The sequence below is a fragment of the Excalfactoria chinensis genome, chromosome Z, assembly GCF_039878825.1.
Source record: "Excalfactoria chinensis isolate bCotChi1 chromosome Z, bCotChi1.hap2, whole genome shotgun sequence".
NCBI lineage: Eukaryota > Metazoa > Chordata > Aves > Galliformes > Phasianidae > Excalfactoria > Excalfactoria chinensis.
The window spans coordinates 26,079,059-26,096,352 of NC_092857.1; the positions used below are offsets into that span (position 1 = coordinate 26,079,059).

General features: G+C 35.6%; 1 protein-coding gene across 6 annotated transcripts in view; it reads right to left on the reverse strand.

The window, feature by feature from the left end:
- Nucleotides 1–17,294, reverse strand: part of RFX3 (regulatory factor X3) — a 118,447-nt gene that overhangs the window by 70,054 nt on the left and 31,099 nt on the right. For 2 of the 6 annotated variants that reach the window (XM_072358975.1, XM_072358980.1), the window contains exon 2: nt 15,606–15,717. The exons of the other annotated variants lie outside the window; for them this stretch is intronic. In XM_072358975.1, the coding sequence (XP_072215076.1) occupies nt 15,606–15,627 (22 nt within the window). In that variant the 5' untranslated portion in view covers nt 15,628–15,717. The remainder of the gene's footprint in view (nt 1–15,605; nt 15,718–17,294) is intronic. 6 annotated transcript variants of the gene reach the window in all.

Consider the following 17,294-nt stretch of genomic DNA (forward strand, 5'->3'; position numbering starts at 1 on the left):
CTACAGTCAGTGTTTTCTTCTTTCCCATCCTCCTTCCCTCCCCACCTTCCCGGGATTTTCAAGTTTCTGGAGAAAAGTTCTCTATCCCAGGGAAAACTACCAGTACATTACTCACTGCCTAACTCAAATTTTAAAAATAGATTAGTTTTGCATTTTGAAAAACAAATGAAAAAACCCACAACCTATTTCATATTTTCCCTCTTAATATCAGAAACATTGCTAATTCTGAGTCATATTTCATATCAATACTAAAAAATCATTATTTGCCTGGTTTCCATTTAGAGATAGTTCATGCAATGAAATTACTGCACAATTATCACTTAAGCAGACACAGCATGTTAAGGTGAAAGAAAATACTTGAAGTCTTCAATCCAAAGAATATATCATAAAATTAAGGTCTTAGTCTTTTATGTAGAACAAATATTTTGCTTTAAAATATAAACCCATTGCACCAACTTATTTTATGTACCATTAATAACATCAGGTGTTACACAGCATGCTAATATACAAACAAGTAACACAAAATTCTATGCAGAAATAGTAAAAATTTGTTTCTGCACTGTAGGACAGGTAAAATAAACAGTTATATATGTACTGAGGTACAACATTGTAAGCCAAAACAAATTTATGGAGTTATTTTGTAAGCTGCATCCTACTAATGTTTACACAAAAAATAAGATAACCCAGATACTTTGAGCTGTACCTTCTTCATCTGTACAACACTGAATTCTTAAACCAAACACTGATACAGTAGAACACCACAGAACCTGGACCCTTATTGTACTAGGGGAACACTCCCACATCTAAACTACAGGCATGCAGATGCTATGCATAACAGAATCCAGTATCACAGAATGGCTTATGCTGGAAGGACCTTTTAGACCCATGAGTTCTTAACCCTCTGCTGTTAGCAGGGATGAAATACTAAGAAGTACATCCAGAACAAACTGTCTTGAAACTAACACTATTTTATGGAAAATTGCAACTACAAAAAGACAGGTGTTTCAGTCAACAGGGGGAAAAAAATAAAATAAAATCAGTATGTATGGACAGTGAAATTCCATAAACTACAGCCATGAGATTTTATTCAGTATTTTCACTCAAAGATGTGAACAATTATGCTGAAAATTTTTATTAATAAGTGACTAACCTTACAACACCAAAAAGACCATACAGTGTGGAGCCCTATCCTTAGTTCCCTAGTAGATTTACAAAGATATGGTAGCAGTTTTAATCTTAGGTCTACACATATCAGGAAAAACCTTGTAAATGAAAACACTATGCTGGAAGGGGGTTGTGTGAGTAGTTTTATCCTGAGCTCAAAAGAGAACAGTTAGATTTGCACAACATAAACCATTCCATAAAAATAATTTACTATGTCAGGAGAGATTGACTGCAAAAAAATTATGCAGTGCCCCTTTTATAATGACTCATAAAGAACAAAATCTACATAGGCAACAGTGCACACACTCATAGTACAGTAACCTGTTTAGATCCAGTATACTGCAAATTCAATACGCTCCACTTTTACTTCTCTGAATGAAATATATGCAACAAAGAAAATTCAAGTAGGTTTACAAATATACCATTTTATTAGTGAAATTAGTTATTGCTTGATCCACAAAGTCTCACAAGGGCAAAGCTTACGGTTAACTACATTTGAAACAACATCCTGTACCTTCGGGAGAACTCCTGGATTCAGCATTGGTGGGAATAGCCAGCATGTATTCATATGAATGGATTCTTGCATTCATATGTATTCATATGAAATCTTGACATAACTCTCACAGAAAATACATAGAAATTTAATTATACTTTTTATGTGTTTATACATAAATGGCTCTATAGATTGCATAAAGTTATATATAGAAAACATATATAGTGTAAAGCTTCATACATTAAATCATTCTCTAACCTTAAAAACACACATAGAAAATACTAAAAAACATTCATTACAACAATTTAGTGAAATTAATCAAGGTTTAAAACTGAATCAAATGTAATCCTGGGCTACTTAACCTGATCAAAATACAGTTCTAACTATTAATGGTAGGATGCCACCATTATCTGGGGAAGGCATTAGGGCTTCTGTGGCCCACTGTCTGGATGATGAAACAAAATATGTTCTCAGAAGCTCTCAAAAAAAATGGCAGGTATCATACAAAAAAAGCTGAAGTGTTTAATGCTGCTCTGCAAAAAAATGTGGTAAATGCAAACAGAACAATCAGAAAGCAGAAAATAACTCACTCCTATAGAGCAAAACAAGACAGAAGTAGAAAAGATACCTGAGACTCTGGAGGCCCCTAACACTGTTCTTTTTTGAATAATATGCAACCAATGGTATAAAATTAATGCATAAACTCTCCTACATAAACTAGGAAAAAAAACCACCATATTTCTTCCTCTATATTTTTATACAAAGAAGATTTTATTAAGGGGACAGTTTATTCAGTTTAGTAAGAAGCTTTCTTTCAGATGCCTCTTTAAGGTTGAAAAAAAATAAATAAATAGTGGGCTAGTTAAAAACACACATGACCTTTCAGATGGATTCTATGTTTTCGTTTTGTCTTTTAACACACTTATGAAAATCATTATAAGGAATAGCAGTAAGAATTTTTACCCATTTTACCTTTTATCTACCTCATGACAGGCACATAAGCAATGTCTATGGTTAGACAGTCAATGGCTGAAACTCTGTCATAAGGGTTAGTAAAACAGTTCCTATATTTCATCAACATAGCAAGGAACTGTAATAATACATTTCATTCAAACTATACTGTTTTATGTTACCCTGCCATGTTCTACCATGCTACATGCAAATGTATTGTCTTCACTGATGTTATTCCTGCTGTGCAGGTATTGTATTTTTGGCAGTCTCACCATCTATTTCAAAGAGAGTTCCAGAATCCTCACCAAGTCTATGGTGAAGATCAAGCAGATGCTGTTGGGAAAATTCTGGAGCTGGCCTTGCTGGGTAGTATGAGGTAGCATCTGCCAGCCTTATTTTCACCTTACTTGAACTCTAATAACTACATATTCTGAACTTGGGCTGCTCCTTCTTTCTTTTAATTTTCACAGCAATCATTTGGTAGATTGTCCTCACTAAAATTCACTTTTTAAAGTCCTTCAGAATGTCTTCTCAGTTGTTTCATGACCAGGTCTCATTAAACTTCACAGATGCATGGGTACCTGTTCCCACAGCCCAAGCTAGCATGAAACTTTCATCCAAGAACAACTGCTGATAACCTCTCTCAAAAGACTTTTGTCATATACATTGTGATATGCATTTTGAGTAAAAGTGCATAATCTTCAACTAACTAAATGAGCCCCAGGATCTGATTTTCTCAGACCTCACAGAGTTTAAAAGGATTGTATTCAAAGGCATGGCACTGATAGCTCTGCAGCTATAACTATGGTTATAGCCCTTTATAAACTCTGATAATACATGAGTTCAGTGAGAACAGTTGCACACCAAAATATCTCCATTTCTCAGTTGTAAGCATCCCATTAAAACACTCTGAAGCAAAGGCTTTTAGTTCTTTACTAGTAAGTAGATGCTGTGCATTATGCTGCTCTAACAGCTTTTTCAAAGGCTGGTTTAAAAATTTGTTTCCCCATCAGTCTGTAATTTTTGGCATGTGCAATCCCTGCCAAACAATTCCTTTAAAACTCCCAGCTATTGAAAATCCATTTTCCTTTTAGACTAATGGTGGAAGCATGCTTGGAAAATGTGCCTATCACCGTACGTTAGTTGTAATTAACAGCACTGTCATAGTTGGAATGCTATCATGCACATGCACTGTGTCTGTTGATACTGAGCATGAATCTCGCCAAAACAACTACCTTGCTCCCTTTAAAATGCTTGCCTGGCAGCTTAAATAAATTTCAGGTGTTGTAGTTAGCAAGCCGACCTGTCCTTTGGCTTTACTTTGGCTTTACTTTGTATCAACAGTTGGATAAAATTGGTCTTTTACCTCTAAAGCCTCCCACCTCTTGAGGAGCAAAGGAAAAGTGAATGGATGTAGAGACATGGAAATACCTGCTGTTGTGATATTACAAATATATGAGAAACTGAACATTTGGCCATGGTTTAATTCTTGAACAAATAAACTTTATTAATTACTTATGATGGAGATGAGATCTCCGGATTACTTCTCCTTAGAAGCCAGTGTCCTCTATTTCTTCGTTATACTGTTGCAGGCCTGGATGCGAACAAATCTGACTTGTGTCTCCTCCCAGACAGCTGCAACTTTTTAAAAGGTTAAGTAATGACACTGACCAAAGGATAAGGAAACATATGTAACACAAGCCTAGGCCTCTATGTGGTGTTGGGAGCTGTAATTACGACTCCCCCAAAGTAGTGGGCAAAGGGAGCTCCCATTTGGACTTGCTCTTTTGCTATGGAACTTTACTGAATGTTTCTGATTCACAGGTCCATCAGATGATTCTTTGTCTTTGCATCATCTTTTTTAGGATTTCCACTGAGGCTTTTCCTTATTGTCCTCAACCCCTCAACACATTCTTCTAAAGTTGGCATTTCGTTCAGTTTCCACTTCTGCAGACAGCAGTGCCTCTGTCTTGCAACGCAACTGTACCACATGAAGTATGTTTTCGTTTCTAAACAATAGGAAGCACATTTTACTGAGATTCTTCCAGCTTGGAGAGGAAGAAGAATAGTACAATAAGACACAATAGATGGTTCTATCAAGTTTCTATTATGTGTGATCAATATGAGCAATTCATTGAATCTAAGCACTCCTCTAAAAAATCAGACTCTATCTGAGTTTGTGATTTGATCTAATGTGAGGCATTAACAGCTTCAAAATAAGAAAAGAGGAAAGAATGCTTGGAAAGATTAAAGTAGTTTTCACATCTGATTTATAATTATGTAAGAAGAATAACAGCTAATAGATAAATAAAACAATAAAAGCAAAGGTGCAAATACTGCTATAGATGAGAAAATAAGTAAGGAAAGGGAAAGTTAATGAAAGGATTGCGTCTAATCTAGCTAGGAAATGGATTTGGATAATATCAGTCTAGCGCATCAACAAAAAAACCCACAAAGATTTAGGACCTCCTGCCCCACAGACAAACTTTTCAGTGCAACATCCAAAATTTGGTATTACTGCATGTTCAGGAATACAGTAGCACAGCTGTCTGTCATTAATTAAAAACAAAACAAAACAAACTGTTTAAATGCAAGATTTGTTGAAATTAATATTAATAAAAATTGTTTGGATCAAGAGTAAGACAGGTTAAGAAGTATAAGGCATGCAAATCTCTGCATCATTTTAGACAGATATGTTACAGAAGAAGCCCATGGTAAGAGGAAACTAAATTTTGAGTTGTACATCAGATATATTCATTACGCATTGCTAGCTGAATAATTTGTAAGATAACAAAACTGCTGGTACACATCCCTTAAAAGAAAAGCTGACTAGCTTTTAACAACAAAGGTTTGTCATCAGTGCCATAAAGTCCAAGCGTACGCTGTCTACCAGTTGAATATTTGAAAGGACTGAAAACTAGGTTCATTATTGTTTAGAGTCTTCATTAATGACCCAGACAGCAGAACAGAGTGCACCCTCAGCAAGCTTGAAGCTGATACAAAACTGCTAGAAGTGGATTACAGATGGCAGTTGAAAGTTATATGATCAGACTGATCTGCTTTTTGAGTGAGTTTTAAATTTTCACTTTCTTGCATTGACTTCAGCACAGGAAGTTCCCCACAAATGTGCGCAAGAACTTCTTTACAGTGAGGGTGATGGAGCACTGAAACAGGCTGCCCAGGGAGGTGGTGGAGTCTCCTTCTCTGGAGATATTCAAGACTCGCCTGGACGCCTACCTGTGTGACCTGTTGTAGGGAGCCTGCTTTGGCAGGGGGGTTGGACTTGATGATCTCTAGAGGTCCCTTCCAACCCCTACAATTCTGTGATTCTGTGACTAACAGAAAAGGATCAATGTTTGTAAAATAGATGGAATAGATAAAGATGTCTGAGTTCCAAAATATTTCTTGTACGCTATTCTAAGCTAAATATTCTAAACACTATTCTTTGTTAACTAACCTGTTCTCAATTTTTTACCAGTACACCATTTATTCAATTTAATAATAAATATATATATATATCATGCATAAGAGTTAATGGAAGAAGAGACAGTGAGACTCATGTCTCTTAACTCCTAGTTATTTCCATTCAAATGCAAGAACATGCCTGGGAGGCTAAATCAGAATATGAATTCATTTAAGTGCATTGACAAACTTCAAAAACAACAACAAAAAACATACTCTTGAGAAAAATAATTAAACTAACACTTGAAAAATGTAATTACGGATTAATAGCTTGGTCTGGACAAAACAAAGAATCAACAGCACAGAACAGACTAAGACTCTAGATTAACACATTTCTTTCTGAATCTTTTCAGCTAGAAATGGCACACACTAGTGATAAGCATCCAATTTATAATTTATACTTTTAAATTTTAATAATCTTTCACAATATAGAACCACAAATCTTAAATTATTTCCTATCAAAATGGTATGTCTTTAATATGCCAGTTTAATATGCCAGTCTTTTCATTCCAGGGTATATATTTGGATTAGTTGTGACACTGTTATGTGATTTCTTTCAATTTGGGTTAAAATACTATCTTAGAAAGTAAAATACACATACTTTTCTCTATAATTTCTACTACTGATAATGCTAACAAATTTCTAAAAAGAACTACTTTTCAAAAAATAATTTAGCCATTGTTGTTCCCATACTAAAAGCAACTAAAGTGGTAATCATTTTTCAAAATTAAGCTTCACAGTCTGAAATGTTAAGGATTATATATTTAGAACAATTTTTTTAGGCTCTGTAATACTGCTTTTTCTTGTAAAGAAGAACAGCTAATGTCTATCATTCCTTCCCTTGCAATACAAATATTCTTTGCAGCTTTTACTTGTCACTCCCATTACATGTAATGTAGGCAGCTTAGCACTAAATCAATTTAAGAAACTGCTGAATTTAAATATATACGTTATTATTATGATGACAGAAAAGGCAACAAATGTCTTGCAGCTCCATTTGCTTTCTTTGTTAAGGAAGAAAAAGCTAATTATCTGCAGCTGTCAACCATGAAGACCTAGACCTATTTAAATCAACATTAGGCTTGGACAAGCTAAAATATTTATCACATTTAAACTCCTTTTTTTTTTTTTTTTTTCTTTTTTTTCTTTTTTCTTTTTTTTTTTCTTTTTTCCTATTTTTTTTTTTTCCCATTCCTGGAAAGTATGATTTTATTATAAAACAATATGTTTTATTATGTAATAAATGTATGTTAATATGTATTATTTATTTATATATAGATGAGTGAATAAAGGCACATCAAAGGTAAAAATTGTAACCATTTCCTTTTTCAAAAATAATTTCCTATATTATTTTAAAGATGCATGTGGTACACTGAGAGAGAATACTCATTTTTTCATTATTTTACCTAGCATTTTACAACTGTCAAAGAACCTCTATGTAAAAATAAAATCTAAAGTTACATAAATAGTTCTTCTTGCAAAATTATACTTTGCATGGGACTGTTCAATTTTTCAATTAGAAAGACAGTGAATCTCACAAAAATAGAGAATATTAGAATTTTTACTTAAATTCAAATCTCAAAGAAAATCCTGAACTCTCATTAACTATGAAATGTATGAAGAATATTTATTTTACAGAGTTTAGAGGCCACTCATACAAAATGGGAGCTTTTAAGAATGGCTACTTCACTGTCTTCTTTTATCAAAACCCTTCCCCAGCAAAGGATAAGGAAACAAACAAACAAAAAACCAACAAAGTAATAGGCAAAGGGCAAAAGTTTATGTTTATTCCTTCTCATTTTTCTAACAAGTTAAGCTACAGAAAATGTCAAATTTAGAGCTCCAGAGAAACCTCATTAATTTTTCCTACATTTTTTTGTCAAAAACAAAGTTTGTAAGAATCCATCTAAGCTACACCAGTCAATGCTCAAACTTTCATTCTGTTATTATCCGGAATGTCTTAATCCTGTTACCCTTTTCCATTTTCATCTATAATACATAGTTTAACATATATTCTTCCTCAGTTCTCTTTGCTTAAAGTCTGCCAACTGGCTTCACCTTCCCTTGTGATCACTGCTCCCACCAACCATTATTGATCCCTCTGTACAAAACTTATATTTTTAACAGGAATCTTCCCTTTTCAAAACCCTGTCATTTTCTTCAGTACATGATGTTATCAAAATACAGTACTAAAAATGAATAGGCCAGTCGATCAGTTAATCTCTTGCTATTTTTAAAATTTTGTTTTTAATTCAATAGTGTTTACTAAATGTTAGATGGAAAAAAAAAAAAAAATCCAACAGGAATTATTTGAAATTCCATTAATACTTTCATTTCTGATGGAGTAAAAGATTAAAAGATACAGTAAAATTCCTCTTTTAAAGAGTTTTCCCCTAGTTCTCCTGTCAAGGAATGTTGGCTTAAAGGTCTTTTGTTTGACAGATTTGCTAAAATGTTCATCATTTATTTCTATGTATTTTTTTCAGACAGCTCATCAGCAAGAGATTCCCAAACCTCCCAGCTGCTCTTCTGATGGTGTGCACATTTACACACAAAATTCAGAGCTATTTTGTACATCAAGTATGTGAAATGTTCTTAAGCTGAATTCCATTAAAGGAAAAGTTAATTAAAACCCTGATGTGTCTAGGGGAAAAAGAATATCAGGGAGACCTAAAACTAACAACCATGTGATTTTTAACTGTAATTTAGATTAGTCTACACTGGCAGATAAAGAACAGATTAACTTGCATCAAATGCAAATGTAAGAGTCTGAAGATTGACTAGATCTTATATTGAAATGACACTTCAGTACTTCTGCAGGACAATATCTTGATGCCAGAACAGACTGTTTGAACTAGAATCTCATTTTTTTTCACTTTCTAAATTTATATACGTACTTTAAAATGATAAGATTAATTCTTGCTGGAACACTTGGTCTTCGCTGAAACCAAGAGGAACATAAACTTTTCATTCCACAGTGGGTGGAAAAGAGTAAAATATCATCAGCAAATTAAAGGTTTTCCTTTTTATGAAACAATTTCATGACTATAGAATATTTTCAGTATGAAGTTCAGACTCATTCTTAAGTTAATCTACATCTTATTCTGTTAAAAACTGTTTATGTTACTTAAAGATTTCAGGTTGGTTTTCAGTAAAAGTAAAGGGTGAAGAAACATTTTAAATGTTATTACTGTAAATGAATTAAACTGAATACATTGCGCTATCTTAATGTGTAGATGTAGCTGTTTCTCCTGATGATCTGCTTAGAGGAATTCAAAAACAAAAGGACAGAGATGAAGTCCGATGAAGTTGGATTGATCAGTTTTCTGTGAAAACGTATCCAAGATTTAAAATGCCAGGAGGAGTTTTGTTACATCTGAAAATAGGTGCAGAAAATAATTGCAGAACAATCCATGTCAGAGAAAACAAACACCCCCCACCCCCACCCCCCAACCCCCCCCCCCAAAAAAAAAAAATAAAAAAATTGGGTTGTTTGTTTTTTCAAGAAACAAAGAACTCATTCTACAAGTAAAATCAGTCCACAGGGTGGCAGAAAAGAGACAGAAAAGAAGTCCAATATATACCTGAATCATATTTGCAGAAAAAAAATCTAGCTTCAGTAACATTTGATGTAGTAGGTTGAAAAAGGGGAAAATGAGGGGAAAAAAAAATGAAAGTACCAAATTATCCACATAGGAAAAATTGTGAGGAAGTACATTGTAACATACTAACACAATGCAAGAATTCTCCCTGTACAGTTTCTACATAGAGTAGGAAGCCAGACATGTAGTTTAGTAAGTACAGCTGTTAAAATAAGTGTGTTTTGTGATGCATTTACAATAAAGGTACACACTTCTGAGTTCCAGGGTTTCTGATACATCTCCATTACAATGAGAAATTTATTTCTAGTACTAGTACCGACATAGCAATAATAGTGCAGTTAGTTCAGCCTCAAAAAATCATCAGGACTGGAGTCGAAATGTTTTCAAACAAAACAGGGGGGAAAAAAAAAAAAAAAATTAACATAAAACTTAACATTAACTCAATATCCTCATAGTATCTAGGTGATCTAAGTATAGAAGGATAGTTGTTCAAACAAGCATCTATAATCTAACTGTGGTGAGAAAGGACAGAAATCTTTATGCTCTCACAAACCATAAATATGAAGTGCTGAAAAATATAATAGACTAATGGAGAGATTTCACTTGAAAACAGGCTCCCCACAGGCTCCTCTACACTCAAGTGGTTAGATTAGAAACCCCTTGTTTCTAACACTATCATCTTCTAGAAGCACTTAATACACCTAGCACTTTGATGGTTTCAACTGCATTCTGCATGAAATCTATTCAACATTTCACTACTTTCTCACCTTCTAAAGATTACCAATAAGGACACATTTGTACCTACCCCAGGACATGGAATCATATGACAAATACTTATTTAATTCGGATTGTTTTGTTGAGTTCTTTTTTGGCAGCATGCAGAAGTTACTTAAAATACACGGAACAGGTGTTCCATAATAAAATGTACTTAAACATTGGTCTTCAAAAAAATCCAGTCACTCTTTCATATTCAAATTTTATTTCCAATGCTTTTGAGAAGGTAATTCACTCAAGACTTGATCATACTGCTAAATTGGTTGTCTACCCATCAAGAAAAAAACACTACACTGCATGTTCACCCACAGGGCTAAGCAGATGAAAGTTACTTCTCCCAATTCTAATAAAGATGTCAACAGGTCAACTCCAATAGTATCACTGAGGACTGTGAACTGATTTAGCTCTTCCTAAAACATGTTGGGATCATGGGCAAATATAATTTTCAAGCATTTCATTATTAATGTTAACTTTTGAAATTCTTTTATCAGCATGTGAATTAAAGAGACACAAATACACTAAGAACCTTGCATGCTGTAGATAATCCTGGAAGTTCTAGTCCATGGAAATTGTATTTTGTCTGTTTACTGACTTCATTTTATGACAAGATGTGTTCGCTTACTTCCTGTTCCAACTGAATCCCTAGTTTACAGAGCTGTAAAATAATTTTAAAAGGGGTGCACCTACAGCATAATAAAAGTAAATACCTAAATCTCCTACAAAGATTTATATTATTTTAATCAACTTAGCTAAAATACAAGTCATATGTTAACCAACTTGTTTATCTGATCACTTTCTAGAAAGTTAGGTATCAGAAAGTTTAGAATTCAGCTTTCTAGTGGACGATACAGAAGAGACTATGTTCATCTCCAGGTTCTGAGCTCTGAACTAGTATCAGGAGGCAGTCTCCACTTGTCAGCTCTATATTCTTAATAATATATGCAATAATAACCAGCATTCATTTACATAAATCACTTATTGGAATATATAACATTATGCATTTCACTGGTTTCAAGGCAGAAAGGTAATTATAAATATATCCAGTAGATAACATATTTCATTCCCTGTGTTATCTCTGGGCTAGATAATCCATGAGCACTGGTTCCTGCAGAAGATTTGAGATCTTTAAAATCAGCCTCCTGATCTCCCACGTTCTTCCTTTCACAACTTGAAGAATATTACTTAGCCTGCCTGTGTTTCTACTTTCTCATCTCTGAAATGAAGACAAGTATAATTCTCTCATAGACATGTCTGAAGAAGTACAGTGAGACTCTGGAATAATAGTAATATAAGAAGACAGTATAAAGCACATGAAGTAGATTATTCTCAGATTTCTATTGAAGTATGCTTTGGTTAATGCTGTGGATTGATAAATCCATTCTCAAGTACCTTGTTATTTAAATTCAAATAGTCCTAGACAGACAAAAAATACAATTATATAATCTGTAACACTTGAATATCCTTTTAAAAATCTAATCGGCAAGAGGAATAAACTTATTTCTGAGCAGCAGATTGCTTAGTAAGGCATCTAATGATAGAGCCTTCAGCATGTTGAGAAGTTGTTGTTGTTTGGGGTGTTTTTTGTTTTGTTTTTTGTTTGTTTTTGTTTTTGTATTTTTGTTGTATTTCTTTCCCCCCATCAAATTACTACAAATGAAAAGCAAAGAAGCATTCCTCACAAAATCTATCCTGACAACCTCTGTGCTCTGCTTTAAAGCTCTGTCATTTAACCAGATTCAGTTCAACAGATTTCAAAACCTACCAAATTCTTAAAAATCAGCATACTATAGACAATGTTACAGCTTGGTTTATTTAAATTAACCCTCTACTAGCAATGGATAAACTGTCATAGAGCAGCTGTAATAAACAGAAACCAAATAGCAAAACAGCTCTGAAAACACTCTAAATCATATCTTGTTACACTCCGAACAAACCTCAATATTGTCAAACTTTGATATCACACAGTATCACAGAATGATCCAGGTTGGAAGGGACCTCAAGGATCATGAAGTTCCAACCCCCCTGCCTGGCAGGGCCACCTGATAAATTAATTGATAATTCAATTGATAATTGAATAACTCAACAATACAATGTTATAACAGCAAGAAAGAAAATAAAACACATCACAGTCAAGATTGCTGCTCTCTCTCTTTAGACAGTAAATACCATCCTAGGCAAAAGTGAATGCTAGATACATACTTATTAATTGGAGAAAAGTTCATAAAATATAAACGTATGTGAAAGAAGTGTATAGTTTTTTTAGTGAGAATATAAGAAAACCAATTATGCTCCTGTAATAAATATATATGAAAATGGCATTCATTAAAAATGAAGCTAATATACACACATCCATTTTCACACTACCTATTTAACAAACTGATCCACATGAAGGTACAGATGAAACTATTAGTTTCTTATAAATGCACTTCTTGAGCTTCATATACTTAAATCATTTACTTAGGCAGGACTCTTATACACATTAGAGAACATTCTCCAAAACAGCAACTTTCATTTATAAAAACACATTTAAGTTCTCAAGATTATGGAGAACTACAAATGAATGGAAAAAGGAGCAGAAAAACAAGCGAGCACTTTAACTGGAAGAGACCAGCAAAGATCAAGTCCAGCTGCCTGACCACTTCAGGGCTAATCAAAAGTTACAGCACAATAAGGGCATTATTCAAATGCCTCTTGAGCACTGATGGTCATGGGGCATCAATCATTGCTCCAGGAAACCTGCTCCAGCATTTGACAACTCTTATGATAAATAAATGCTTGTTAAAGCCCACCCTGACCCTCCGATGGCAGCTCTGTGCCATTCCAGTTATGTCACCAGTTCCCAGGAACCGGCCAGGCACTTCCCTCTGCTTCCTCTCCTCAGGGAGTTCCAGGGAGCACTGAGGTCACCCTCTTGGCCTCCTCTTCTCCAGACTGGGCAATCTGAGTTCCCCAGTGTCTCCTCTCAGTACATGCCTTCCTGCCCTCTTATCTACTTTGTTGCCTTCCTCTGAACACTTTTAAGGATTATATAATCATTTCTATACGATGGAGAACATAACTGCACACAATATTCTTGCTGAGGCCACACCAACAATAAATGCAGTAGAATTGCCTCTTTAGGCTGGCTGACTATGCTGTGTTTAATGTACTCAAAATGCAGTTTGCCTTACTGGGTGCCAGGGCACATTAAGCTTCCTGTTGATCAACATTCCCAGACCCCTTTCTGCTGAGCTGCACTCCAGCCATTGATCTCCCAGTTTGTACCCATGTCCTACATTATTCTATTCTATATGCAGCACCTGTTGAATTTCATGTGCAATGCTCCAATCCAGCGAGATCCCTCTTCAAGACCTCTTACCCCCCCAGGGCGTCAACAACATCTCCCAGTTCAGTAACATCAACAAATTCCACTTCTGAATCCAGATCACTGATAAAAATGCTGAACACTACTTGCCCTAGAATTGAGCTGTAGGGAATACCACTAGTGACTGGCCACCAGCCAGATGTAGCTCCATTCAATATGATCCTTTGAGCTCCAACATTCAGCCAGTTCATTCAGCATAGTGTGAACCCATTCATCTCATAGTTGGACAATTTGTTGAGAAGAAACTATGAAGGATGATATCAAATGCCATACCAAAATCCCAAAAAATTACATCTACCACCACTAAGTGAGTGGTCTTACCATAAAAGGAGATCAAATTACTAAGGCAAGACTTAGGCTGCATGGACTCATGTTGACTGATACTGACAATAGCTTTGTTCTTAAAATGTCTTTCATTAGTACTCAGCGTAGTCTTCTCCATAACTTATTCCAGGGACTGAGATTAGACTAACAGGTCTCTAGGGTTTCCTTTGTCTATCCTTGTGCTTTTAGATCAACATAAGATTAGCTAGCTTTCTGCTGGGACCTCCTCATATTCCTTTGGTAAATTGTTGAGAGGGATCCATCTGCAACACACACTAAATTCTTCATCAGTCTGGGGTGAATCCTGTCAAGGCACAATGACTTATGAACATTCTACTGATACAGATGGTCCCTTACATTTTAGGTGGCTGCAAATGGAAGGCCAGTGCTCTCCAAATCATGGTCCTCTACTTGAGATCACCAAGCATCCCAATGTCTATCATTATTATTAAAAACCGAGGCAAAAAAAACCCCAAAAAATCTCTGAATTTCCTCACCCATACTTGCTAGCTGACTGTCTGCATCAGTATCAGTCCAGTGTTTTCCTTAGAATTTCTCTTGCTGCTGACATATTTAAAAGTGCCTTGTTTATACACCACACTGGCTAATGTAAATTCAAGAGATCTGCCTTTAATCTTCATAGGCAGATCTTCAATTTCTCTGTGAAGTCAGCCGTTGTTCCAGAGTTCATATATTTTCTTTTTCTGTCCTAGTACTAAGAGCAATTCCCTGCTCAGCCTAACTAGTCCTTTATGGCACTTGCTTGGCTTGCAATACAATGAGATTGCCTGCTGCTAAGCTTTTAAGCAGTCATCTCTCATTGATTACTAAACTCTTCTGCTTACCCCTCATGAATAACCAACAGCACCCCATACCAGCCCTCCAGGCTGCCATTCTACCATGTCTCACTAATATCAATGATATAGTATCTTCAGGAAAGGACCAAAGCTTCCAGTTCATCCTGACTGTTCTTCATACTCAGTGCACTGGTATACAAGCATTTCATGTGTACCTGTAAATCCTCAGTGCTCCCTGAAGCATTGCAGATGTCTTACCACTTTCAGATCATGCTATTTCATTCCTTGGCTTATAGTCAGTGTTCCTAACAATACCCCCTTCCCACAAAGATCTTAGCATAAAGCCCTCTTAGGCAGTCTTTCCAGTTTAAGAGCCAAGAAACAAGGCCACAGTCAAGACAGGTGGACTCTATCAGGTCCAAGCAGATCTCGCCTCTAAGACTCTTCCATGATCATAAAGAGATGCACTTGGTGTCTGACACTTAAAAATCAGAGATGGTAGTTCGAAGATATGAAATTACCTACTATCTCAGAGATGCAAGAATCACCACCATTTAAGGATTCCTACCACTCTCTCCAACTTGCCCCACCCCCTAACTATGAAATATTAGCAGCCAGGTCAACAGTTTCACAGAAGAATTTATCACCTTGCAGCAAGTGCATAGTCGACCTACCCCTCATGTCCCTTGTGGTCATGCCATATCAAGATTTCTTCTAAATGCATCTAAGTTTCCAGCTGGTAATGGGATGTGATGCATTCCTCAGTTGTCCAGCCATAAGGGAGGTCTGAATGCCATAAAAGAAATATGTTCAGATTCGATATCAGGAAGCAGGTGAATGAAAAGTGCAGACTTCTTTGATCTTGACTGATTCAAGTATCATCCAGAACAGGCATTTAAGTAGACTAGCAATTCTCATTAACAATGGAAGAATACAATGAGCTAGCTGCAACATCGTATGGAAGCCAAGCAGAAAGCTCTTGGAGCAGAAACAGTATACAAACAGGGCCACTGAAAATAACTACAGAATACTGTTTTGGTACTGTTTTCATTTGTAAGCCAGGCATGCATGCAAGTGTGTGGAAATCACAGAAATGGAAGAGCTACATTATAATTTCATTTCAAAGACCTGATCTTTCAAAATGTGTTGTACACAAAAGATGGCTAAATGATGTTTTTTGATTGCTATAAATGCCCTCATGAACAACTTCATGCAGAGGTGTCCCTTCAGTCTTTTTGTCAATTAAAATTTAGTTCTTTAAGGCAAGACAGCAGAATGATACACCGGAATTGATGTAGACAAAACATTTCTAATGTAAAACTAATAGTTTTTTACTTCAAATAACTGTATGTTATTTACTCATTTAGAAAACTCAAAAGCGTCCCTACTGAGAAAACTCAATATTTAGTTTCTGTTTTCAGCAGAATCAATGCAAATTCAAAAGTGGAATCCATGGAATCTGTTTTAGAATCTAGTCTACAGAGTAATATTTATGAACATTATCAACAGCCTGAAATGTATGCAATGGTTCTTCACAACTCACAGACTATTAAATTTCTAAGAGGCCTATGAAGCTTCTGAAACCACAGTATTATAACATTCAACTAAGTCTAAAGTAAGATGTTCAAGGGGAATTTGTTTTCCTTTTGATTCTTCTCTTTTGTGCTATGTATAAGTCATGGTACTGGTTGAGACTGTGTTCATTTTCTTCAGAGTATTGTGCTATGCTGTGTTTTGCATTTCTGATGAAAATAGCTGTGGTAACACACTGATTATAATTACAATATCTGGAATTGTTGCAGATCAGTGCTTGTACAAAGGTGAGGACTTTTCTGCTACTCATGCTGCCTTGCCAGCTGGGATTGTACGTGAAGCTGGAAAGGGACACAGACAGGATACCTGGTGCAAAGTGATCAAGGTGATACTCCACATCATATTTCATGCTCAGCTGGGCTAAAGAAGAAGAAATGGGGGCACATTGGGAACGATGACATATTCCCAAGAGATTTTTATTCATGATGAGCCCTGCTTTTCTGGAAAAGCATGTGTATCTGCCTGACAAGGGAAAGTAGTGAATGAATTCCTTATTTTGCTTTGCTTGCAAGTGCAGCTTTTACTTTACCTGTTAAACTGTTTTTTATCTCAGCCCATGAGTTCTCTCACTTCTACCTTCAGGATCCTCCCCTCCAGTCTATTTGGGAAAGGGGATGGGGTGGTTGGGGTAAGCAAGCAGCTGCATGGTAATTAGATGCCTACCAGGGCTGAACCACAACAATGTATCTTCAAAAGTGTCATAAAGGCTTACCACTGAAAGGTTAGCCTCACACTAGTACATAAAGACACCTCCAAGAAGTAGTCTGAAG